Source organism: Schistocerca nitens, chromosome 2 (genome assembly GCF_023898315.1).
Source record: "Schistocerca nitens isolate TAMUIC-IGC-003100 chromosome 2, iqSchNite1.1, whole genome shotgun sequence".
Lineage (NCBI taxonomy): Eukaryota > Metazoa > Arthropoda > Insecta > Orthoptera > Acrididae > Schistocerca > Schistocerca nitens.
The window spans coordinates 328,279,183-328,305,786 of NC_064615.1; the positions used below are offsets into that span (position 1 = coordinate 328,279,183).

The following is a 26,604-nucleotide window of genomic DNA, read 5'->3' on the forward strand; positions in this document are numbered from 1 at the left end:
TTTTGAGATAAAATGACACTAGTGTACGCTGTTTCAACTTAGTTGAAGGCAATTTCAAGGGCACATGGCACAGCATTAACATCCCTGACCGAAAAAGTGGCAGACAGGGTTTCAATTTGTTTCACACATGGTGGACATATGGCCACTCTATGAAAGTTTATCTTGTTGATTCAAACAATAGACTATACAGTAGACTCTGAAACTATACTTCTCATAAAAATGTTGATCATTATATTAATGACAAAAAAAGAAGATTACAATCAACTGAATTGAGCAAGAACAGCTTCTGAGGCAGCACATGTATATCTATCTCAGGAGCCCACAAGGGCGGGCAAGTGAGGGCATTTGTCACTGCCCCCACTCCCGGAATCAGGAGTATAGGTGTTTTATTCACATATTGAGTGAATAACCACCAGTTCTCTAGGATGTAATTAGGTTTTTTTGTGTCACCTCCAAAAATTAATTCCTGTGGCATATGTCCTGCAATTGACAACTCGTCTACATTAAAAAATGACAATTTTACAGTCTTGTAAGCACCCAGCACCCCTGCCCCCCCCCCCTCCTCCCCAAGGAAAATATCTGTGGATGCCAATGACTGTGGTACTTAAAATCAACATCAGAGGAAACAGTTCAATTTCTTGGTGACATGAAGAAAATACCTACTATCAAACTTGCCTTGTGGTTTTCTGATTTACATGAGATTCTATATCTGGATCAGGACGCCAGTGTGATCTGACAGTCGAGCACAACAGAGTGATATTTGGGCAGATATTTTCAGTTCACGATGACTTGTGCATAAAATATCATAGCTGTAGCAGCCACTGTGTGGTTCTGAACTGTGTATGTTAACACAGCTCCCATTAATGAACAGTATTGAACCCGCTTTACAGGATTGTAAGTGACTCAGCACTTTTCTGCATGCTCTTGCTGGTAGTTGAATGCATCAGTTGTATTAGATTAAATTCCTACACAGAAAAAAAAAGTTCATAGTAGAAACAAATCTTACAATTATGTTGTCAGCCACAAGCATAATCTGTAATTGATAGCAACTGCGCAATATGATTATAGTGGAACGAGTACATGATGTGATATACCTCATTCTCTGATTGGTTATTGCTATGGCATCTGTCCAGATAGCAACTTACTGTCAAACACTGTTATCCTGATCTAGGTATAGAAGAATTTACTACACTGGCAGTGAAGCTCTTTAAATTATTCCTTCTTATGTAGTGAAATCCTTTCTTTTTTGTTATACTAAATACCATATTGATATCCGTCACCCTGTCCAAAGGGTATATGACAAAATGTCTGGAGCTATGAAACATAAGTGGAAAAAGCTATCTGTTGCCAAGTGATAAAATAAACTATTGATGAAGGAAATTTTGTGCCAGGGGAAGAGTGGGACAAGGGAGATACTACTATCCTACAAGAGAATAAACAATGGCAAAAAAATGGCACATTTAAATCAGAGGGCAAAATCGTGTAAAAGATCCTGCATATCCTCTTCCTGCACTTCTTGTTGCTCATCTGGCTCCTTTTCCTCATCTGGCTCCTTTTCCTCATCATCAGACTTCAGTAGGTTAAGTTCATCAATGCATCCAGGATACGCCTTATTAGTGACAATCTGCCTCTGTCCAGGAAGCTCACCAGTGGATTTCTCAAGGCTAATTTCCATCTGAAGTGGAGATTTTTGTTTTACTGGAATTTCCAATTTAGATAAATTTGAATGCTCTGGACATGGTCGTTCCCAGGGAGAGAGGGACCCTGGTGCGGGTGGCCGTTCCCTCAGATCTCGCTCTGCTGCCTTCATGGCAGCCCACACTCGAGTGCGGGCTTCTGCTCTATTACGTTCTGCTCCAGGAGGTGGTGGCAAGCATGGAAGAACGGTACCAACACCGCGCAGTGCTCGCAGCATGGGTTCCAGTTTTGCAGGCAAGCAGTAGGTGCGAAAAGTGCGGATTTCTGGTGGCAAATGCTGGACAGTAGTGCCAGGAGGTAGGCAAACTACAACGCGAGGTCGTCGTCTAGCTAGACAAGGTGCTAGTAACTGCATCGACAAAAGGTCCGGATCAACTAATGATTCCCCTGCTCCATGTTCCAGGTTGAACGCCGGATGTAGACAGCCAAATTTATCAGGAATCCCTGGAGGAGGTGGTGAAGCAACCATCAGAACATAATCTGCAATTCCTAAGGATGTGGTGTACCAGCGGACGGGATCCTGTACAAAATCACAGACATTTCAGTTCATTGATTTATTTAAATACATAATACGAAGATAAAATGCACCAAATCTCACAGAAAGCTATGCAATATTACTTGCTTCAACAACTATTTTCACATACTTCCAACTTCAAATCCAATAGCTAGTGTGAGCATTGCACTATTCTTAATTATTAGTCACACTTACATCTGCTACTTTATTTCCAATCTTAACGACATAACATGAGGACTCTACATGAACTTGAAGGCTGGCATGAGTTGCACAATATTCACTAGACAAGCCTTCTTGAGGCAGTGTGGCACTGTTGTATTTTGATGATCTGATGACGTGAACTGACTTATCCAACCAGTTATATGAGAACCTGCAGTTAAATATGGGATTTATAGCACAATTCAAAAAAGTTTTCATCGTGTCTAGCTTCACCTTTGCCAGACATGAAAGTTGTATTAAGATGAACAAAAAAATCAGAGAGCACACAATGGATTAAATGATGGGCTACTGCATTTGTAATCTGCTCATAAGCTTCCTTTAAAAATGATAGGTTACGAGAATAAAGCACAAAATTAAGACAGTTGTGGCAGAAAGAGAAATTTCATATTACGGGTATGATTATTATATCTATGAAAGCTGGACAGGCATAACTGATTGCTATTATAATGGAAACACCAAGCTAGAATAACAACAATATAAGGAATAGGATAGATTGCTACTCGCCCTAAAGATGACCCTCGAGTTGCAGACAAGCGCAACACACACATTCACATAGTGAGTACACCTTATGCACACTTGGCTGCCACCACCGGCAGCTCTGGCGAAATGTGAGTGTCATGTGAATAAAAATCTGGAGTGGGATGTTGAAGGGAGAGGGATAGCAGGATATGGGTGGAGGAAGAGAAGAGTGCTGTCTGGCACGGCGTGCAAGGACTAGAGACTGCCAGGCACAGTGTCAGGAAGTGCGGTTTGGAGGAGGGGAGGAAAAGGGGAGAGCAAAAATGAAGGAGGGCAAATAAGAAGAAGGGAGCGCAAGGGGGAGGAGAGTGCAAGGGGGAGGAGAGCGCGAAAGGAGGAGAGCGCGAAAGGAGAAGAGGGCAAGACGAGGAGGGCGCAAGACGAGGAGGGCGCAAGAGGAGGAGGGCGCAAGAGGAGGAGGGCGCAAGAGGAGGAGGGCGCAAGAGGAGGAGGGCGCAAGAGGAGGAGGGCGCAAGAGGAGGAGGGCGCAAGAGGAGGAGGGCGCAAGAGGAGGAGGGCGCAAGAGGAGGAGGGCGCAAGAGGAGGAGGGCGCAAGAGGAGGAGGGCGCAAGAGGAGGAGGGCGCAAGAGGAGGAGGGCGCAAGAGGAGGAGGGCGCAAGAGGAGGAGGGCGCAAGAGGAGGAGGGCGCAAGAGGAGGAGGGCGCAAGAGAAGGAGGGCGCAAGAGGAGGAGGGCGCAAGAGGAGGAGGGCGCAAGAGGAGGAGGGCGCAAGAGGAGGAGGGCGCAAGAGGAGGAGGGCGCAAGAGGAGGAGGGCGCAAGAGGAGGAGGGCGCAAGAGGAGGAGAGCGGAAGAGGAGGAGAGCGGAAGAGGAGGAGAGCGGAAGAGGAGGAGAGCGGAAGAGGAGGAGAGCGGAAGAGGAGGAGAGCGGAAGAGGAGGAGAGCGGAAGAGGAGGAGAGCGGAAGGAGAGGTGTAGAAAAGGAGAGGTGCAGAAAAGAAGAGCAGCAGGGAAGCGGAAAGAATGGACAAGTACATTGGCAGAGAGCGGCACACAAAGGGGATGAGGGAATGTGAGAGGGGAGGAGATGATAGGACAAAGGGCAGAAACTGTTGGGAGAGGTGTGGGGCAGTAGGTTACCGTAGGCTGAGGCCAGGATAATTTCAGCAGCAGTGAATGTCTCGTAAGGATAACTCCCTTCTGTGTAGTTCAGAGAACCTGGTGGTGGAGGGGAGGATCCAGATGGCTTGGGTTGTGATGCAGCCATTGAAATCAAGCATGCTGTGTCTACAGCATGTTTGTCGCAGGGTGATCTACTTTTCTTTCGACCACAGTTTGGTACTGCCCCTTCATCCTGATGGACAACTGGTTGGTAGTCATTCCAATATAAAAAGCTTTGCAGTACTTGCAGCAGAGCTGGTGCATAACATGGCTGCTTTCACAGGTGGCCCGGCCTTTGTTGGGGTGAGTAAGCCTGTGACAGGACTGGCATAGGAAGTACTGGACGGGTAGATTGGGCAGGTCTTGAACCTAGGTCTTCCACAGAGATATAATGCCTGTGGAAAGGGATTGGATTGGGAATGGCATAGGGATGGACTAAGGCGTTTTGGAGGTTGGGTGGGTAATGGAACACCACTTTATGAGGGGTGGGAAGGATCTTTGGTACGATATCCCTCATTTCGGGGCATTATGAGAGGTAATCAAAGCCCTGACAAAGGATGTGGTGGAGTTGTTCAAGTCCAGGATGGTACTGGGTGACGATGAGAGCATTCTTTTGCAGCCGGCTCACCCAAGAGCACAACATGCTTGATATCAATGGCTGCTTCACAACCTGGGCCATCTAGGAGGAGTCAACTACAGAAGAGTGCTCTCTTCGTCACTCAGTACCACTGCAGAATGGAACTACTGAACCACATCCTTTGTCAGGGCTCTGATTATTCTCATCATGGCCTCACATGAGGGACATCCTACTCAAGATCCTTCCCATCCCTTCTGAAATGGTATTCTGTCGCCCACCAGACCTCCACAACATCCTACTCAATCACTATGTCACTTCCAGTCCCAATCCCTTGCCTCAGGGACCATATCCCTGTAGAAGACCTAGGTGCAAGACTTGTCCAATCCACACACCAAGCACTTCCTATTGCAGTCCTGTCACAGACTTACCTTACCCCAATAAAGGACGGGCCACCTGAGAAGGGAGCCACGTTGTGTCGCAGCCGTGCTGCAACCGCTGCACAGCTTTTTATATTGGTACGACTACCAACCAGCTGTCCTCCACAATGAATAGCAACCGCCGAACTGTGGCCAAAAGCAAAGTAGACCACTCTGTGGCAAAACTTGCTGCAGAACATAACATCCCTGATGACAATCCAGGCCATCTGGACCCACCAGATTTTCTGCACTACGCAGATGGGAGTTATCCTTACAATACATTCTCCGCTCCCGATATTATCCTGGCCTCAACCTATGGTAACCTACTGCTCCCACACCCCCCATTCAACAGTTTACACCCCCTTCGTCCTATCACCTCCTCCTGTCTCACATTCCCTCATCCTCTTTGTGTGCCACCCTCTCCTAATTGCTGTCTGTCCTTCCCACTTCCCTGCTTTTCCGCTCCTTCCCTTCTCTGCTCTGCTCTTTTTTCCCCTCCCCTTCCCCTTTTTTCTGCCCCTACACCCCATGCCCTGATGCTGTGCCTGGCAGTCTCTAGTCCCTACATGCCCTGCCAGGCAGTGTTCTTCTGTCCCCCTACCCCCCAATCCCGTACCGTACCCTGCTATCCCTATCCCTTCCCCTTCCCCTTCCCCTTCCCCTTCCCCGCCCCACTCCATCACTCCATGTTGCTGTTCACGTGAAATTTGCATTCTGGTTCAAGCTGCTAGTGGTGAGGCTGAGGATGCCTGAGGTGTGCTTCCTTGAGTGAGTGTCTGTAGGTTTTCTTTGCCCAGGACAGCTCTGGCTGTGCATGTGTATCAGTCTTTTTGTTGTGCCTGTCTGCAACTCAACAGGTCATCTTAATGGTGAGTAGCAATCTCCCTATTCCTTATATGGCTTACTATTATATTAATGATGACAATGATGATGATCTTCTACATTGGGATAAATTTATTTAATTTTTTGTTAGATGTTTTCGTTAAATAGCTGAATAAATTGTAATTAGGAATAATTTAATTAAGCTTACTATTATATTAATGATGACAATGATGATGATGATTTGAGGTGGAAACTACAAAACAGCAAGTTCATAAGTGTCCTTGCATTAAAGATATACTGATGAAAATTGTGAAAATCTATCGAAATAAAATGGAAAACCAAGTTTCAGCCCCCCCCCCCCCCCCACAAGAATCGAAAGGCAACCCCAACATGATGAGCTTCAGAAAAGCCTGTAATAAAATCCCAACGAGACACAGCAGAATAATTAGATAAAATCACGGACAAAATACTTGTAAAACCACGGTTGAAAAAGGGACATATAACAGCAGCTGGATAACTACTTATAAATAATAAGTATCCCAGCCACTCTGTGACACATTAATATCTGACACCCAATATTCTGAGAAGAATTCTCAACACCACACAAAATCTTAAAACACAAACAACACTCACCTCGTTATCATGTAAAATAGAGGGCAGATCCTGTAGGAGATCCAGTTCAACCTACAGGTTGTTATAAAAAACACACCCAGTTAAAATATGTCGTACTGACAGTTGTGTCCCATGTCTTTGTCATACTAGAGTCTCCTCTCAATGTTAGAGGAAGCCTTGTGTCAATGGGCAATGTCCCATTCTGAGCCCATTGTGGATGGAAGGAGGTAAACCAAGGTCGCACTGAAGTTTTTAAGGAGCATAGTTAATTATTTCTCATTTCCGGCCGCTGAGCCTACCACCAATACATGGCCTTCCAGGTCACAAATGAAGTGACAGCTTGCAGGGTATAACGGATCTTTCACATTGGGATAAATTTATTTAATTTTTTGTTAGATGTTTTCGTTAAATAGCTGAATAAATTGTAATTAGGAATAATTTAATTAAGCAGAGTAGAGAAGATAAAGTCAAAGAGATGTTCATTGGGCGGACATTGTCGTAATGTAATGGCACTGCAATGTTCGGTTGTTAAAACAAGTCGTTTGTGTTTCGTTCTGCTGTTCGGTCGTGCGCGTATCTGAAAGGAATTAATTCTGGGACTATAATAAACTTTCACATAATAGTTATGATTCGATTTTCCGGCAAAAGGGGTTAACGTCAGTGTTAATTTGAATTGTGGGCGACAGGATTAGTTTTGACAGATACGTGAAAACGGACGTAACGAAAGTTGTTCGCATATCATCCTTGAACGTGGCTTTTTATTTAATTAACAATTGCGGGCTCATTAAAAGCTATTACGTCATGATTAGGATCAATCCCTCTTTCCTCCTAGATAGTGATCATTCATTGACATTTACATCATAAGAAAAAGGATTATTAATAAAAGATGTTAAATGACAATTACGTGTTATTCCGTTAGTGTGGAACCGACGTAATATCTCTGAAATGACATTGATATATAATTTGTGTTAAATACTGAACTGAGATAGGAAGTAAATTGAAATTAGTGAACATTTGATACTGAGACTATAGAAGGAGAAGCGCTAAAGGTTTCTCTTCTCTAAAATGGCAAAATAGGTACGAACTTTCACTCAATAGTCGACATTATGTATTGCAAGGACATTAGCATTTCATACTTATTTTGACGACGCGCTGTTAAACAAACGAACATTGAGTCTCTGTACGAGTAATAAAATTAAATCTAAAAACATAATTAATAACGGCGAAATCCGCTTTAACAAACCGTATTGCGTGTCGTCATCGGGCAATAACTGCTCAAACCTTGAGACTTGTGTGGTGAAATACATAGAAAGAAGGATCCTTTATTGTATGATTATATGATATCGGAACAAACACTGGTAGCAGTTACTTCTGTAAAATATCTGGGAGTATGCGTGCGGAACGATTTGAAGTGGAATGATCATATAAAATTAATTGTTGGTAAGGCGGGTACCAGGTTGAGATTCATTGGGAGAGTGCTTAGAAAATGTAGTCCATCAACAAAGGAGGTGGCTTACAAAACACTCATTCGACCTATGCTTGAGTATTGCTCATCAGTGTGGGATCCGTACCAGATCAGGTTGACGGAGGAGATAGAGAAGATCCAAAGAAGAGCGGCGCGTTTCGTCACAGGGTTATTTGGTAACCGTGATAGCGTACGGAGATGTTTAATAAACTCAAGTGGCAGACTCTGCAAGAGAGGCGCTCTGCATCGCGGTGTAGCTTGCTTGCCAGGTTTCGAGAGGGTGCGTTTCTGGATGAGGTATCGAATATATTGCTTCCCCCTACTTATACCTCCCGAGGAGATCACGAATGTAAAATTAGAGAGATTAAAGCACGCACGGAGGCTTTCAGACAGTCGTTCTTCCCGCGAACCATACGCGACTGGAACAGGAAAGGGAGGTAATGACAGTGGCACGTAAAGTGCCCTCCGCCACACACCGTTGGGTGGCTTGCGGAGTATAAATGTAGATGTAGATGTAGATGTAGAAATTAGCAGTTGGGCATATAAAACAAACTTAAAACTCCATTCAAGCTACAGTGGAGTCGGCACAACACGACGTGGGCAGTTACAGATGGCGCCCAACGTTCCTTTGTATAACTGCGCGTCGTCAAAATAAGTATGAAATGCTAATGTTCTTGCAATACATAATGTCAACTATTGAGTGAAATTTCATACCTATTTTGCCATTTTAGAGAAGAGAAACCTTTAGCGCTTCTGCTTCTATAGTCTCAGTATCAAATGTTCACTAATTTCAATTTACTTCCCATCTCAGTTCAGTATTTAACACAAATTATATATCAATGTCATTTCAGAGGTATTACATCGGTTCCACACTAACGGAATAACACGTAATTGTCATTTAACATCACTTTTATTAATAATCTTTTTTCTTATGACGTAAATGTTAATGAATGATCACTATCTAAGAGGAAAGAGGGATTGATCCTAATCATGAGGTAATAGCTTTTAATGTGCCTGCAATCATTAATTAAATAAAAAGTCACGTTCAAGGATGATATGCAAACAACTTTTGTTACATCCGTTTTCACGTATCTGTCAAAACTAATCCTGTCGCCCACAATTCAAATTAACACTGATGTTAACCCCTTTTGCCGGAACATCGAATCATAACTATTATGTGAAAGTTTATTATAGTCCCAGAATTAATTCCTTTCAGATACGCGCATGACCGAATAGCAGAACGAAACACAAACGACTTGTTTTAACAACCGAACAACGCAATGACGTTACATTACGACAATGTCCGCCCAATGAACATCTCTTTGACTTTATCTTCTCTACTCTGCTTAATTAAATTATTCCTAATTACAATTTATTCAGCTATTTAATGAAAACAGCTAACAAAAAATAAAATAAATTTATTCCAACGTAAAAGATCTGTTATAAGGGGGAGTGAACAGTGAGCAGGAGGAGGAGGGGGGAAGCCTTAGTAGTAGCCAGAGGGATGCCCTACTCCACCCCTGGCTTTACACATTAATGCCCCTCACCTGTAATAACTCAAGGATCTCCTTTGCACTGATCCCAAATAGCTTTGTTGCTTGTGGCCGATGATTGAATGGCTATTCCAGTAGCGGCTGTACAATGTAGCTGGATGCTGGCCATGTAGGAATGGACAATGCCCTATATGCTTGGCATACCACAAGAAGGATACATTGAATAGACATCGGAGGTTCACCAGCCTCCACACACAAGCTAACAACAGGGCTCGTGTATTAGGCCCCTGTTGACAGCCTAATACCCTTCTGGTGGACTACATCCAGCATTTTCAGGCATGGAGGCTTTGCTGGCCCACAAATCTGGCATCCATATTCAAGCCAGGGTTTCACAAAGGCCTTATAAAGTTGGATCAGACGTGTCCTGTCAGCTCCCCAAGATCTATAACTGACACAGTTAAGGATGTTTAAGGCCTTGAGACATCTCAGTTTCAATTCTTTAAGGTGTGGCACCCATGTTAACTTATCATCAAAAGCAAGGTCCAGATACTTCACCTTTTCCTTAAAAGTGAGAATGGTGTCCTCCAGTTTTAATATAGATAAATTAAACAGACATCAGAAACAATTGAAATCAACACAAACTGTTTTCTCCTAAGAGAATGTAAAAACCTGTAGTGTAAGATCACTCATCCAACTGCCTGATCATCATTCGCAATTGCCGAGTAGCCCTTGCGAGGCAAGAGGATGCACAGAAGAAGGAAAAGTCATCCACAAACAAGGAACATAGTACAGGATGTTGCACTGTGGATGTAATACTGTTTACTGCAAAGGCAAAGATTAGAGATTAGATTAGATTAGTACTTGTTCCATAGATCATGAATACGACACTTCATAATGATGTGGAACTCATCAGGTTAATAAAAGGTGTCTATAGAAGATATTACATTACACAAAATATTACATAACACTTAATTTTATTTATTTTTTTCTTTGCTGTGACACTGGAAGCACTCCCTTAAGGGATATACCCTTCTCCTGCTTAACATGGTCAGACAGAACATTCCCAACATTATATCTAAAGTATCTGTCTGAGAGAAAGGATTGTATGAGGGTGGGTAGGCATCTACAAAACCCCCACTGATACAGTTGCAATACAATATTACGCCTCCAGGTAGTATCATAGGTCTTTTCCAATTGAAGAAACACTGATAAGGTGTTGCTTATGAAGGAACACTTGAATTGCTGCTTTGAGCAGGGTCAGATTATCGAGTGTGGATTGATATCTCTTGAACCCACACTGAGAGTGACTGAGTAGGGACCTGGTTTTGAGAACACACACAAGGTGCCGATTCACCATATACTCCAGTGTGTTTCTTACACAGCTTGTCGGGCTAATAGTACGATAACTACTGGAGTCTGTCCAATCCTTCACTGGTTTTAAAATTGGGATTGAAATACATCCTTCCCGTGAGTTGGGAAATTCATCCATCATCCAACTGTTTCAACAGGCTGTAGGTTATCAAGGTGGTTTCACAGGGCTGTATCATAAGCTACTGACAATGCAGCATACAGCTCCCACAGAGAGAAAGGCTGGTTGTATTCCTCCATGTTGGTGGAACGGAAATCAAAATCAGTCTTCTCCTGTGTCTCTCAATATCGACGGGAAGTAGGATCCTGGCTAGAATCAGCCATAAGGGTCTTATATGATTCAGCCATTGTCTGAGATATGTCTCTCAGCAATGTTACAAGAGACCCCTGGTCGAGAGTTGCACCTTGAGATTCTCCTGAAAGCTTACCATACTTTACTTGTGGATGTGGACTTATTGATGGAATTCAGGAACTCTTGCCAAAACCTCTGCTTTCTTTCCCAAATTACTTGTCTCGCCTTTGCATACACCATCCGAAAGTTTGCAAGATTCTCATCTGTAGGGCATCGATTCAATTTGTGCATAGCCACCCTCCTACGCCCGATTTCAGAAATATACTCATCATTCCACCAAGGGACAGGTCACCTCCTAGGCATTTCCATTGACTTGGGATGGATGTATCAGCAGCACAGTGAATCACAGCTGTAATGCAATCCACCCAGTCTGGACGCCATCACACTGCTTGAAAACTGCTAACTGCCTGCAAAGCATCCAGTTAGCCTTTCTGAACAACCATTTTGGTGGCTTCCTTTTGAGATCTGCTCCATCAGCAGATGGATCCAGATAGGGTAGTGGTCACTATCATGAAGCTCATTGTTCACTGCCCTCTGAGTAGTGTGTGCAATGGCAGGCAAGCAGAAGGTGAGGTCTATGGTTGTAGATGAACCAGTAGTGGTGCTAAAATTTGTAGCTTGACCCATGTTCATCAGTATGACATCTATTGCGCGTATCAGATCCTCAAGTACCTGATCCTTGGGGCAAGTGGTGTTAGAACCCCATAGTGCACCGTGTGCATTGAAGTCCCCTAAAAGGAGAAAGGGAAGGGATAGTTCATGAAGAAGATGAAAGAGATTCCCACTGTCAAGAGGCTCACGGATGTGCCACGATTCAAACGGGAACCGATTTAGTATTGTAGTTAAGGAAACAGGTGAGGAGTGAAAAGTGTTCTTGATGAACACTGCAACCCCACGTTTCACCCTGTCACCAGTAAGATCGTCTTTTCTGTGAAGGTGATAGCCTCCAAATACAGGTGTGTCATTCTATTTAAAACGAGTTTCTTGAAGACACAGGCAACAGGGTCTGCCCCATACAAGGAGTCTCAGTTCCTCCAGATGAGTCCTATATCCATTTATCCTCCATTGGAGTAAGGGAGCCAATTCACCAACGTGGTGTTGATTTACCCCTGTCCTTACAATGATGTCATAAAGCGCTTGTAGAGGGAGGTGGGGTGGAGGGGCTGACTGAGTCTGGTAATGAGGCATAAAAATCCATGATGTCTGATGGTGTCTGGGACAGCTGTCGACCTGAATGCTGAGATCCTTTCCCAGCAGGGATGAGGGGGAAACAAGGAGGTGAGAGCCACTTTTCCTTGAAGAAAGTGGGTGTTGAGAGGCACTGGACTTTTAGGATGCCTTTGGGATGCTCACTGCAAAAGCATTACTGGTCTCTTCCATCATAGCTGCCCCAATCACTATGTCTTTAACTTTGCTTTGGTACATGCAGGCACAAGTACAACTGCTGGTGGTGGATAATGGTATGCCGGATGTCATCTGTGTCATATTCCTTTTTGGCTTCTGCTTACGAGATCTTCTTGGTTACTTTTATTTCCTGAATTTTATGTTCCTCTGCAAAAACAGGGCCATCTCGGCTCCAGACTGGGTGGCTCCCCGAGCAGTTAATGCATACTGCTGGAGATGGACAGTCAGTCCCAGCTTCATGGGCTGGCTTTCCACACTTCCCCCACGTTGCTTTGCCTCTGCAACTCAGCACTATATGACCAAAACACTGGCATTTCAAGCACCACATAAGGTTAGGTACATAGGGCTAACCCTAAGTCAGAGGAAACCTGCCATGATGTGTTCAGGTAGTGTAGGAGTCACAATGAAGGTGGCAGTCTTATCAATTTCTTCATTATTCTTGTGTGTCCTTTGCTCCACGTCTACTATCCCCTGTGATGCCCATTCTTGTTTGAGTTCGGCAATGTCGATTTATATAATATCATGGCAGGTGACCACCTTTGCCGGAGTTAAGGGAGTTATGCAACTCAACATTGATGTCATACTCACCCAATTTTTGTGACTTCCTAAGTAGTGCCATCTGCTTTGCCTGGTTAGTCTTGACCAGCAAGGCACCATTTCACACTCATTTAATATACTTTAGGGTACTAGCAAGCCCTTCTAACCCTTTATGGATATAGAAGGGGGACACTTTTTCAAACATCTCCTCCTTCCTCTTGATCACGACAAAGCCATTCTGATTCATGACTCCTTGAGCCACTTCACTAACAACAAAATGATTATCAGGAAGTCTAGCCTCCCTCATTATTTTTGAAGAATGGGTGTGAATACTCCCAGGCAGTACACCCTTCCCACTGGAAGGAGAAGATGATTTCGAGGATTCCATCTCAGTCCCACGAGCAGCTAGCAAAATAAGGGTCCATTCGGATGGAGATCCATGTGCCTGAGTAAGCCTCATACAACTGAGGTGCAGCTGGTTTCACGGAGGTTGCCCGCTAACGACTGTTCCACCTCAACAGCCGTACGTCTCATCAGCTTGCAGCACACCTTGAGATTGAGAGGTATTTTTTTTTTAATATTATTATTAAAAAAAATAGAAGTTTATTCCATCCTCAGGATCTGGGTGCTAAAGCTAAGATTCCCATTCCTTGTGACACACGAGGTTCCTCCGCCATGTCATATGGTGGTCGCTGAAGCATGCTCAGAACTTATGGTGACAGAGGAATGGCAGTGCTTCGCAGTTCCCAGTTCAGGAACTCTAGGTTCACCAAGCCCATGCTCACCGAATGAGAACTGAGCCCCTGAGGGTATTATATTAATGACAATGATAAAAACCACTAAAATCAATCATACTTTTGTCAAACAAACAATTGATTTGGATGTAACTATGATCTAAGCCAACCTTTAGGTGGCAGCAATTTATCATCTGAAAACTTCATGTTACTACAGAAAAGAGTGTTTTTTTCAAACAATTTATGAAATACAAATGTGCCTTATAATTCAAAACAATGTACAGAACACATTCTGCAGTTTTTTTCTGTTGTAAATGTAAGTTGGCATGTTTTACAACATATATTTGTTTGATAAGTCGAAAACCAGTTGACAAAATAAATAAATATTGTAGATATACTATTTAATCAATCTGTGTTTGAGTAATTCATTGACACTCAAACCACACACACTGTTAATTCAACAAAAATATTGTTAATTTTTTTTCAATGTCATCCATTCAATGGCTGCAGTAGAACCAATTATTGCAAATGTAGAAATTACTAGCAAACAGGAACATGCAGTTAACAGTGTTAACGTAAAAGCTGATGCCAGACATAATAATGCTGTCGAGAATGTGAGCACATGGTATTTCAAAATGACCTAGGGACAAAATTGTACAACAGTGCATAAATGAACCAGAAATTAAACAGTTGCATGTGGCAATGAGTTATTTAAGAAACTAGTTACAAAGTAAGATAACTACCAACAAGTCAAAAATTGTGCTAAAATGCCATCCTGGAAAAAGTACTATTCACAATTTATTTTAAATATTTCAAACAGTTTTTAACTAAAGCATAAAATAACAAAAATCAACAGAAATTTATACTATTTCTGATGACTTCACTACCAATGAAATATTACGCATTTCACAAGAACAGAAATGAAAGGAAATGATTGAATAATGACATGGAGGTGATGACATACTGTATCACTCAACATTTCACTTACTGGATCTGGGCTGACTTTTATATCATCCAAATCAAAAAGTACATTCATACGACAATGCTCTTGTAGGAAGTTGACCAACTCTCGAACAGCTTTCACATGGGCACCTCTTGATGGGGAATACATAACCAATACATTCGGTTTACCTGAAACAAAATTGTTGTAAATTGGTTTTTGTCAATAATAAGAGAGTAAATGAAGCTTCATGTTGCATCCAATTTACATCTAACAAATAATTAGTTCATTCAATACTGATTGGCACTCCATCTACAACTCCTGTACAGTAGAAGTTTGAAATGTGTCTCAAGGTAAGCATGAGACAAACTATAGTGCTGTTTACTGCCACCAGATGGTGTTGTTGCTTCCCATAGGTGACACACTGCAGCAACATTCGTTCTGGCTCATGAATATGTAATAAGACAACGTGGAAGCAGACAAGCACAGGTAACAGTGGACAGTATGGTTTCTCTGGAGGGAAGGCGTGACTGCTTCAGACATCCACAAGAGTTTAGTAGCCATGTGTGGGGACACAGCACTAAGTTGGAGATCAGTGTTGATGTCTGTCCAGTGTTTCAATGACTTGTAATGGAGCACAGGTGAACCACATTTGATGAACTAGAGAAGGCATCAGGTCCATCACGGGGAGCACTCCACACCATCATCCATGAAAATTTGAGGATGAAGAAGGTATGTACACAATGGGTGCCCCAATCCCTCACGACTGTGCAGAAACAGAAGCTTGTGGAGATATGCCAACATTTAGTGCAACAGCAGAGTGCAGAACCTGTGGAGTTCTTTGTGTGTCTGGTCACCATTGACAACTCATGGTTCTTCCACGAGACTCTAGAAAAGAAATGTTAGTCTGTGGAGTGGAAGCATACTGATATTCGCCAGACCATTGCCACCACATGTAAATTATGGTTTAGGGTTTACTGTGCTGCCATATGCTCCATATTTGCCGGTTCTGGCTCCTAGCAGCTATGCTCTATTCAGCTCAATTAAAGAGGTCATGTGAAGTAAGAAGTTCATCACCAATGACAAATTTCATGCAAAATGTGGCAACTGCCAGAATGATGGCAAAAGTGGGGAATATCTGTGATATAATCCTTATTCATTTTTTCAATAACGGGTTCCCATGAACAGAAAAAAATTGTAGTGCCAGTTGTGTTTAAGTGCCCCAAGTACATTCCGCATCCTAAGGCAGTACTGAAGGCATGCAAGTTTATAACTGATACTATGCTATTTTTTAATCCTATTTGCAGATGGAAATCAGTTGAAGTCATACATCACGTGACAGATTACTTCTTATCTTTCTAAAGACTTGTAGCCACTCGAAGAATAATTTCCAAAAGCACTATGAACTAATTTATCTAATTTTAAATATTCATAAAATTACAGCATTTCAAATTGGTGCCTATAGTTCTTTCTCAGAGGAGATGTAGTATGATAAACAATTATATCGATGAGCAACTCGTAATAATGGATGAATGTCACCACTACCACTCACTAAAAAGTTCTTTTATGACTTGACAACATCAATTATATTGTTTGTCGTGTCCTTCAGTTCAAATGCTACAGCCGGTCTGCATTTTATATCCTCTCTGCTTCAGCCATCATCAATTATTTGCTGTCCAAATAGTAAAACCCATTTACTACTTTTCGTGCATCATTTCCCAATCTCACCTGATTTAATTTAACTACATTCCATTACCCTTGTTTTATTTTTATAGATCATCACCTTATAATCACTTTTCAAGACACTATTCATTCCAGTTAGCTGCTCTTCCAAGTCTTTAGCTGTCTCGGACAGAATTACAATATCACTGGTAAATAGCAAAGCTTTTATTTCTTCTCCCTGAACTTCAATTCCATTTCTAAATTTCTCCTTGGTTTGCTCATTGTGCAAATTGAATAACATTAAGGGTATGGCTTCCCTTTCATGTCCTTTGATTCTTACTGATTTCTGTACAAGTTATAAATAAATTTTTAGTCCATGTATTATATTCTTGCTACTGTCAAAATTTCAAAGAGTGTATTCATTTACTACAGGGTCCTTGCTTGGACTCAGGTCTTTCTTCCAACTCACCTTTGTCTATTTCCTCTTCCCCTTCCATAATATTACCTTCAAATTCATTTCCCTTTTTATCCCTTCAATGTATTCTTCTCATCTTTCATATTTCCCTTCTTTAATGGCTTGGCAGTTGGGCTCTTGATATTCATACACTGCTCCTCTCTTCTTCAAAGGTCTAAATTATTTTCTGACGGGTAGTTTCCAGCTTTCACCTAGTTTTATATGGCTTCTACAGCCTTGCATTAGTTTTTGAGACATTCCTGCTCAGCCATTCCTCACTTTCTACCAATCTCATTTTTCAGACCACTGTATTCCCTTTCCCCTGCTTCATTTTATTTTCTCCTTTCATGAACTGAACTCAGTATCTCCTGTGTTATCCAAGAATTTCTACTGGACCTTCTCTTTCTGTGTTGCTGTTCCTCTGCTGCTTTCACTATTTCATCTCTTTAATCTTTTTCTGCATCTTCCACTTTATAGTCATAAAACAGCATGGAGTTTAATTCATGCACTGGCATCCTGTTGCAACATCTCAGTACCTCTGCTTTAGGTCAGAAAACTCTTTGGTTGAGATAGTTCAATATCTGCGGCTACAGAGAACAGAAAAAATGTGCACTCTCAAACCACTGAGTTTACAAGCTCTGCCGATGTGAAACGAAATAATTTTGAGTGTTTTTGATTTTTATAATCTGGTTTTGTATTGTTTTACTTAAAGTGAACTGATATTTTTAATGCAAAGTAAATAATACTATCAGATATGATGAACACGTCCTTACAGGACTCAGAAGTGACGTGTTTCATACATAAATGAAAACAAGAAAAAAGCAGAATCAAAATCTTTCCATTTAAGGGTATTGCTGTGGCATATATGCAATGTAGCATGACTCCGATGAGGGTATATAAGAACTGACATGTAGACAAGGGATTAGTGTGGCATCCATGTCTTTCGATGTGCACGGGTTAAATGCGGAAATACGAACTACGGCAACATCGTTACCAAACGTGTCCACACAGGACCAACGTTCTATCATTCTTTTCTTGGCTGCCAAAGGACAAACATCAGTAGACACACATCAAAGCATGAAAAATGTGTATGGAACAAATTGTCAAAAACCACCATGTGGAAAGTGCACCACGTTCTGTGCTGATAGATGCACGACCCCATATCGTAAATGTCGTAACACAGAAGTTAGACCAACTCAAGTGAGAGAAGCTCGAGCACACGCCCTATAACCCTGATCTCTACAATGTGATTATCACTCCTTCAGTCCCTTAAAAAAGGCCTTGAAGTGTCTGCAATACCTGTCAGACAAGGAGGTGCAACAGGTGGTTACAGACTTCTTCACACATCAGGTCACAGTGTTTTACCAAATGGGTACTTCAACATGTTCCATTGTTCGGACGACTGCCTCAATGCTCACAGTGATTTTGCCTAGTTGCATAATGATTCTGGACTGTACAGCCTTCGGACAGAAACTTTTTTACTGTCCCTTACATATGTATTACATTGCGCTACTCTACTTTTAGTTGCATTTGTAATATTATCACCAAATATTAAATCAATTGGTACAGTTTTTGATACTTTGGCCAGAAAAGGGTTTAAGTCACCCATTTGTCTTCTAGTGTATTCCTTTCCCCTGGTTTCAGTCAACTGTTGTTTTAAGTCCACTCTGAAACTATCTACAACATCTGTTTCTTTTGATTCACCACATCCCATCTCCTTAATTTTCAACCTTTCTGCTAGTTCTTCAGTTTTAATCTGCAGTTCATAAGCAATAAATTATAATCGGAGTCAAGATAAACCCCTGGAAACATTTTGCTGTTTAAAATCTGATTTTTACACCTCTGTCTTACTGTTAGGTAATCTATCTGAAACCTTCTGGTGTCTAAAAGTATCATCTACACACACAACCTTCTTTCACAATCCTTCAACAGAGTTTCAGCTATGATTAAATTATGCTCTGTCAGAATTCTACCAGGCAGCTTTCTCTTTCATTCGTTTCCCGCAGTCCATGTTCTACTATTATTTTTCCTTCTCTTCCTTTTCCTATTATTGAGTTCCAGTCACTCCTCACCATTAAATTTTAATTTTGTATTTATAACCTCATGTCCATCCTGCCACCATATTTCATAAATTCCCTGTTACAACTGAGTTCAACTTTTCACTTTTTAAATTTTCTAGCCTAACTACCTAATTAAGGGATCTAACATTACTTGCCATGACCTGCAGAATATCAGTTTTGTTTTTCCTGATTATGACATCCTCCAGAGGAGTCCTCTACCGGAGATCAGGATGGGGCACTATTTTGCCCAGGGAGGTGCCATCATCATTAAGTCATACAGTAGAGCTTCATGCCCTCGGGAAAAATAACAGCTGTAATTTACCTTGGTTTCAGCCAGTCACCATACCAATAAAGTGAAGCCAATTGGTTAATGTTACATGGTCAGATCAGACAGCCAACCAGACTTTTGACTGTGCCAATACTGAAAAGGCAACAACCCAACTTCAGGAATTGTATGTTTGTTTGGCCTCTCTCAGATTCACCTCTGATGTAGTTGCACCTATGGTATGGTTATCTTTACTGTAGAAGCTCACAAGCCACTCCACCATCGCAAGATCCTTGGTTCATGGGGGACATCAATTACATTGAGAAGAAATGTTTCACTCTGGAGCAGAGGGTGCATCAATTTGAAACTTACTGGCAGATTAAAACTATTTACCAGACTGGGACTGAAACCAGGAACCTTTGATTTTTACAGGTAAATGCTCTGTCAACTGAGTTATCTCGGCACGTGTCGCAATCCTCCTTCACAGCTTTTGCCTGGGTAGGGTAAAGGTTCTCAGTTCGAGTCCTGGCCTGACACACAGTTTTAAACTGCTAGTAAGTTTCAGATCAATGGTATCTGTAAACTAGTAGCACAATGGAAGTTAATGTGCCACTTTTACTCAAATTTCCAACACTGTTTCAAGGTAAATGTATGTCTTCAAAACCACATTAATAAAGTGTCTTGTTTTACTGGATCGGCTTAGAAGGGTCACTTGCAAAAACTTTAGAAAAATGAATTTCTGCAATTACTGGACCAAGTCATAGTCATAGCATTTCAGTGTGCTGGAGCCCCTGCACATTCTAATAATGACATGAAATGACTTTGGTCAAAGGTAACTCACATGCAAGTCCAGTAGTGGAAAACATTGAGGAGTATAAGAGCGACTGAATCTTACAAGTCTTTTGCATTACAATGATGGATGACACGGCGGTCGGTCGCCAGTCTGTGACCAGAACGGCAGTGCTGCAGATTACTTATGAAGTACCTTTAGCAACAAAGGCTGACTAATACATTACGTGGCCTTAAGCAAACTGGGAGCAGCAGCAATTTTTTTATTACAAAAAATTGAAAATCCAGGACTGAATGTAACAATATTATGAAAAGCAAAGTTACAATTCACCATATAGTGGAGATGCCGAATCGCAGATAGGCATAACAAAAAGCCAGTACGACCTTCATAAAAAAGGAAACTGAAGCCAAACTGTGAGCAGCTCCAGTGCATGATGGCAAATGGGTGCGGGTAAGGAGAAGGGTGGGGGCGGGGTGTGGGGGGGGGGGGGGGAGACAGTACGGTGGCGGTGCGGGACAGTGAAGTGCTGCTGGGGAGTGCACAGGGACAAGGTGGATAGAGGGCAGGGCGGCTATGTGCAGTTGGGAGGCTAGACGGAGGGCAGAGGAGGGGTGGGGGTAGTGGAAAAGGACAGAAGTAAAAAAGTCTGGGTGTGATGATGGAATGAGAGCTGTGTAGTTCTGGAATGGGAACAGGGAAGGGGGGCTGGAAGGGTGAAGACAATGACTAACAAAGGTTGAGGCCAGGAGGGTTATGGGAACATAGGATATATTGCATGGAAAGTTCACACCTGCGCAATTCAGAAAAGATGATGTTGGTGGGAAGGATCTGTATGGCACAGGCTGTGAAGCAGTCACTGAAATAAAGGATGTCACGTTGGGCAGCATGCTCAGCAACAGGGTGGTCCACTTGTTTCTTCGCCACGTCTTCACAGTTGCCATTCATGCGGACAGACAGCTTGTTGGTTGTCATGCCCACATAGAATGCGGCACAGTGCTTGCAGCTGAGCTTGTACATCACATGACTTGCCTTTGATGGGATAGGTGATGTTTGTGACCAGATGTGTGTAGGTGATGATGGGAGGATGTATGGTATGAGTCTTGCATCTAGGTCTGTTACAGAGATATGAGCCACGAGGTAAGGGGTTGGAAGCAGGGGTTGTGTAGGAATGGACGAGTATATTGTGTCGGTTTGGTGGATGGTGGAATACCACTATGGGAGGGGTGGGAAGGATAGTGGGCAGGACATTTCTCATTTCATGGCATGACGAGAGGTAGTTGAAACCCTGGTAGAGAATGTAATTCAGTTGTTCCAGTCCTGGGTGGTACTGAGTTACGAGGGGAATGCTCTTCTGTGGCCGGGCGTTGAGATTTTGGGAGGTGGTGGAAGACTGGAAAAATAAGGCATGGGAGATTTGTTTTTGTACAGGGTTGGGAGAATAATTACAGTCCGAGAAGGGTTCAGAGAGACTCATGGTATATTTCGAGAGGGACTGCTCGTCACTTCAGATGTGATGACCATTGGTGACTAGGCTGTATGAAAGGGACTTCTTGGTGTGGAATGGTTGGCAGCTGTCAATGTGGAGGTATTGCTGGTGGTTAGCAGGTTTGATATGGACAGAGATACTGATGTAGCGATCTTTGGAGGTCAACATTTACACAGGTGGCTTTTTGGGTTTAGTAGGACCAGGTGAAGCAAATGGGGTAGATGCTGTTGAGGTTCTGGAGGAATATGGATAGGGTGTACTCACCCTCAATCCAGATTGCAAAGATGTCATCAATGAATTTGAACCAGATGAGTGGTTTAGGATTCTGGGTGTTTAAGAAGGAATCCTCTAGACGGCCCATGAAGAGGTTGAAAAGGATGATGCCTTGCAGGTACCCCGGGTTTGTTTGTAGGAAATGCCTTGAAGGCATTACCTACAAAGGATGGTGCCATGCGGGTGCCCATAGGTGTACCCCAGATTTGTTTGTAGGTAACGCCTTGAAGGCATAGGGTGGGGGGACGGGACATAACACGGCTTTAAGCAAACAGGGAGCAACAGCAATTTTTTATTTAAAAAATGGAAAATCCAGGACTGAATGTAACAATATTATGAAAAGCAAAGTTACAATTCACCATATAGTGGAGATGCTGAATTGCAGACAGGCACAAATTAACAAAAAGCCAGTAAGACCTCTCCCTTGCCCTCCGTCTAGCCTTCCAAATGCACATAGCTGCCCTACCCTCTCTCCACCTTGTCCCTGCACACTCCCCAGCAGCAATTCACTGTCCTGTGCTATGGGCACCTACCTGCTTGTGCTCTGAAATGAGAAATGTGCTGCCTACTATCCTTCCACACCTCCCACAGTGGTATTCCACAGTCCATTGAACCTACACAATATACTCGCCCATCCCTACACGACCCCTTCCTCCAACCCCTTACCTCATGGGTCATATCCCTGTGATAGACCTAGATTCAAGACCTCTACCATACATCCTCCCACCACCACCACCACCACCACCACCACCACCACCACCTACTCCAGTCCAGTCACAAACATCACCTATCCCATCAAAGGCAGGGCTACCAGTGAAATGAGTCATGTAATCTACAAGCTCAGCTGCAACCACTGATCTGCATTCTATGTGGGCATGACAACCAACATGCTGTCTGTCCGCATGAATGGCCACTGACATACTATCGCCAAGAAACAAGTGGACCACCCTGTTGCTGAGCACGCTGCCCAACATCACATCCTTCATTTCAATGTTTCACATCTTGTACCATATGGATCCTAACCACCAGCACCAGCTTTTCTGAATTGGGCAGGTGGGAACTTTCCCTGCAATATATCCTACATTCCCGTAACCCTCCTGGGCCCAACTTTGGTCAGTCATAGTCCTCACCCATCCAGCCCCTTCCCTATTCCCATTCCAGTGCTACACAGCTCTCATTCCACCATTGCACCCACTCTTTTTACTTCTCTCCTTTACCACTACTCCCCGTTCCCCCCACCTCTCCCCTGCCCTCTGTCTAACCTCCCGACTGCACACAGCTGCCCTGCACTCTCTTCACATCGTACCTGCGCACTCCCCGGCAGCATTTAATGGCCCCCACCCCCACCCTACTATCCGCCCCCCTCCCCGCCCCAGCCTCCTCCTTACCCCCACCCAGTTGCACTCACATCACGCACTGGTGCTGCAGCTCGCAGTGTAGCTCCAGTTGCCAGAGACAACAGCTGTGTGTGTGAGAGATGCATTTGCGTGCGCGCTTGTGCGTGTGTGTGTGTGTGTGTGTGTGTGTGTTAGTTTGTCACCTCTTTTCTTTTTATATGAAGGTCATACTGGCTGAAAGTTAATTTGTGACAGTCTTTTTGTAGTGCCTACCTGTGACTCAGCATCTCTGTTATATGGTGAGCAGCACCTTTCTTTTTCATAATATTGTTATTAAAGAATAAAAAAAGAGAAATACAATTAGAATGGTGTGCATGTTAACAGATTTCTCAATTGTCTCAGTTTTGCTTTTTCCCTCTCCCAAACATACTTTGTTCATGATATCTGTATCATAAAATTACTCAAATCCCGGTTTATAAGTATCATTACCCAGTCACCATCTGTGTCTTCATAGCCAGAGATTTGTTTCATAACATTGCTCAGACAACAAGGAGTATCACATTCCTCAGTTATGGTACCTTCAAAGCCATTTTTCAGCAGAAGATTTTGTCTTTTTTGTTTGTAAGTGAGCCATTTTCGCTAGCTACACATTGTCCAAAACACTATGAACACCATTGACTGCAATGGGTAAGTTCAGTGATTTCTAAACACTGGGATGTAGGAACCTTCTCGCACAAGCTGTTTCATGATATTTGACTGGCAATGTTGTTTCATGGCCGTGGTTAGACCTTGGCCCACTGGCAGTATGAGTGATGTAACACAAGGTGGAAGGTAGCGCATAAAAGTCATTGTGTCATCTGAAACAAACACGTCATCTGTAGGATGGCAAGATGTGTTGTGGAATAACAGAACATCTCTTTAAGGTAAACCTTTCCCTCCAACTATGTATGCACTGCAGGAACAAACATAAAATGCAAACAGTTGCCGAAGACAGTAATGTACAGGGTGATTATAATCAAAGTTAAATTATCGAACTGCTATAGAAATAACACAAGTGGTCAGAATGACATCAAATTGCAATGGAATATTATCAGACTAGGGGGAAAATGTATGGCAGACAAAAAATAAATAGTTACAAAATGTAGCAACAGAGAGTGCTGTAAGCATCAGAATTTAATAGTAGTAGACTACAAATGACAAATAAATCATACAACAATGCCTAAGGTGTGTGTCTGACATTGACTAAACTGTACTACTCAGTGTACATGGGTGTACAGGTGTGATACTGTCAGTTACGTAATCCCATCCACCACAGCAAGATCACATCACATCGGATGGGAAAAATCAGTTTTTTGTTGTCTTGAGGCCAAAAACCACATAAAAAGCATCGATCACATGGGTTTTTAATTGTCCTGAGGTCGAAACTGCCTAAAAAGCATCAATCACATTGGTTTTTAATTGTCCTGCGGCTAAAAACTGCATAAAGAGCATCAGTCAAAATCAAATTGGATAATTAATTTCCGTATGACTGGCGCAAAACATGTTCAAAATGCTGTCCACACTTTTCTGCAACAAGTTGAAATCGAGAAACAGCATGTTCCACAACTGATCGAAGTGTTTCCGGGGTCACGTTCAGAATGTGTTGCACAATGCATGCCTTCAGTGCAGCTAAGTTTGCAATCGAAACACTGAATAGAACATCTTTCAGACAGCCCCACAGCCAGAAGTCACATGGATTAAGATGAGGTGATCAGGACGGACAGGCTGTAGGGAAATGGCAGCTGATAATTCTAGCATTTCGGAAATGGTGCTTCAGCAGCTGTACAACTGAATTTGCAATGTGCACAGGTGCACCATCTTGCATAAAAATGATCACATCCACACTGTTAGAGAGCTGGAATGACATGGTTGGGCAAAAGACACTCATAGCGTTTACCAGTGACTGTACAGATAACAGGACTGGAAGCACCTGTCTCTTCGAAAAAATATGGCCCTCTGATAAACGATGCCGTAAACCTGCACCACACAATGACGTATTCAGGATGAGGTGGCACTGGTTGATTTGCGCGTGGATTTTTCATTGCTCATATTCAACAATTCTGTATATTGACATGTACTGTCAGATGGAAGGGGGCTTCGTCTGTCCACAAAATCTTCCACAGCCAATCATTGTCCACTTCCATGAGAGCAACAAATTCTAAAGCAAAAGTCTCTCTTGCTGGCAGATCAACAGGAAGCAACTCGTGCACATGGGTAATTTTGAATGGATAGCAAAGAAGGATATTTTGTAGGATTTTGCGCACTGTGCTCACGGGTATGTCCAATGTTCAGGCAATTCTCCATGCACTAAATGTTTCCACACCACCACACATCCCCTCTTGCACTGCTGTGGCCACTGCTTCCGCCGACAATTCATTTACTCCCTCTATCAGGTTGCACACCAAAAGAAACTGTCTTTCAAAATTTCTGAATAATTTTCTCCAGACCCATGGAAGTCATCAGACCAACGTCTTTTTTCAAATCCTTCAGTGTCCGGAACTTCTGCAGAGTGACTTGTGCACAGTCATCATTCTCGTAATACAGCTTTCCAAGCAGAGCGTGATCCTGCATTGAGGCTGTCATGGCGAACGTCACAGATGTGAAAGGAGGGAAAGCCGTGTACCTGGTGTGTTTATACCCAATTGGTCGTGCGCACAATAGGTGTTTTCTTTTTCATATTCTAACACATACTGCACCAACTACTAATCAATTTTCGCACTATTCTTTTTTCTTCTGTTATACTTCTCCCCCTTCTCCGATAAATATTCTGTTGCAATTTGACATCATTCTGACCAGTGGTGTCATTTCTACAGCATTTTGAAAGTTTACGTTAAATTATAATCACCCTATACATAGGGGCTTCTTTCTTATATATGTATTAAAATGGTAAATTATTATTTCTTTGAATTCATGTGCTTTTTTTATTTACCAATAATGACTGGCAGCAATTTCTATTCACCAACTGAATTTGTGCAGAAAACAACATTTAGCTTTCTTTACTAGACTCATGTCTGGTAGTGTACGTTTCAGTCTAAGAGGATAAATTTAGTATGAGCATGCCCTTCCAGGACAATCCAGATTCATCGGTGTCATAAATCTGCTCCGATAGAAAATTGTTCTGTTCAATGTAATCATATAATTCATCACAGAAAGCATCAGTTACGTCTTTGTTAGGACTAAGTTTCTTGCCCTGGACAACAATTTTTTGAATTCCGTAGTAATGAAGCATTAAATGTTCCTTCAATCTTCAGGGCTTCATGTAGCTCATGTGTTTCCCCTATTAACAATGGACCTGATATTGGAACTCTTTCTGCTGGAATCAGTGCAGTGCAGTGCAGTGCTTCATCTAGTTTTGTCAAGCTGACTTCTTCAGATACTTATGCTGAGATAATATGTCTTGGCTTACAGCTCTGGTTGGAAGATTTAACACGTTTTTAAAAATTCTGTTTA

At 42.6% G+C, this 26,604-nt stretch overlaps 1 protein-coding gene across 2 annotated transcripts in view; it reads right to left on the bottom strand.

Moving 5' to 3' along the window:
* Window positions 1–593: 593 nt before the first annotated feature.
* LOC126234391 (uncharacterized) overlaps window positions 594–26,604 on the bottom strand; it is a 176,568-nt gene continuing 150,557 nt past the window's right edge. For both annotated transcript variants that reach the window (XM_049943080.1, XM_049943079.1), the window contains exons 7-8: window positions 14,837–14,979; window positions 594–2,218 (exon numbers count right to left, since the gene is read on the bottom strand). In XM_049943080.1, the coding sequence (XP_049799037.1) occupies window positions 1,466–2,218; window positions 14,837–14,979 (896 nt within the window). In that variant the 3' untranslated portion in view covers window positions 594–1,465. The remainder of the gene's footprint in view (window positions 2,219–14,836; window positions 14,980–26,604) is intronic.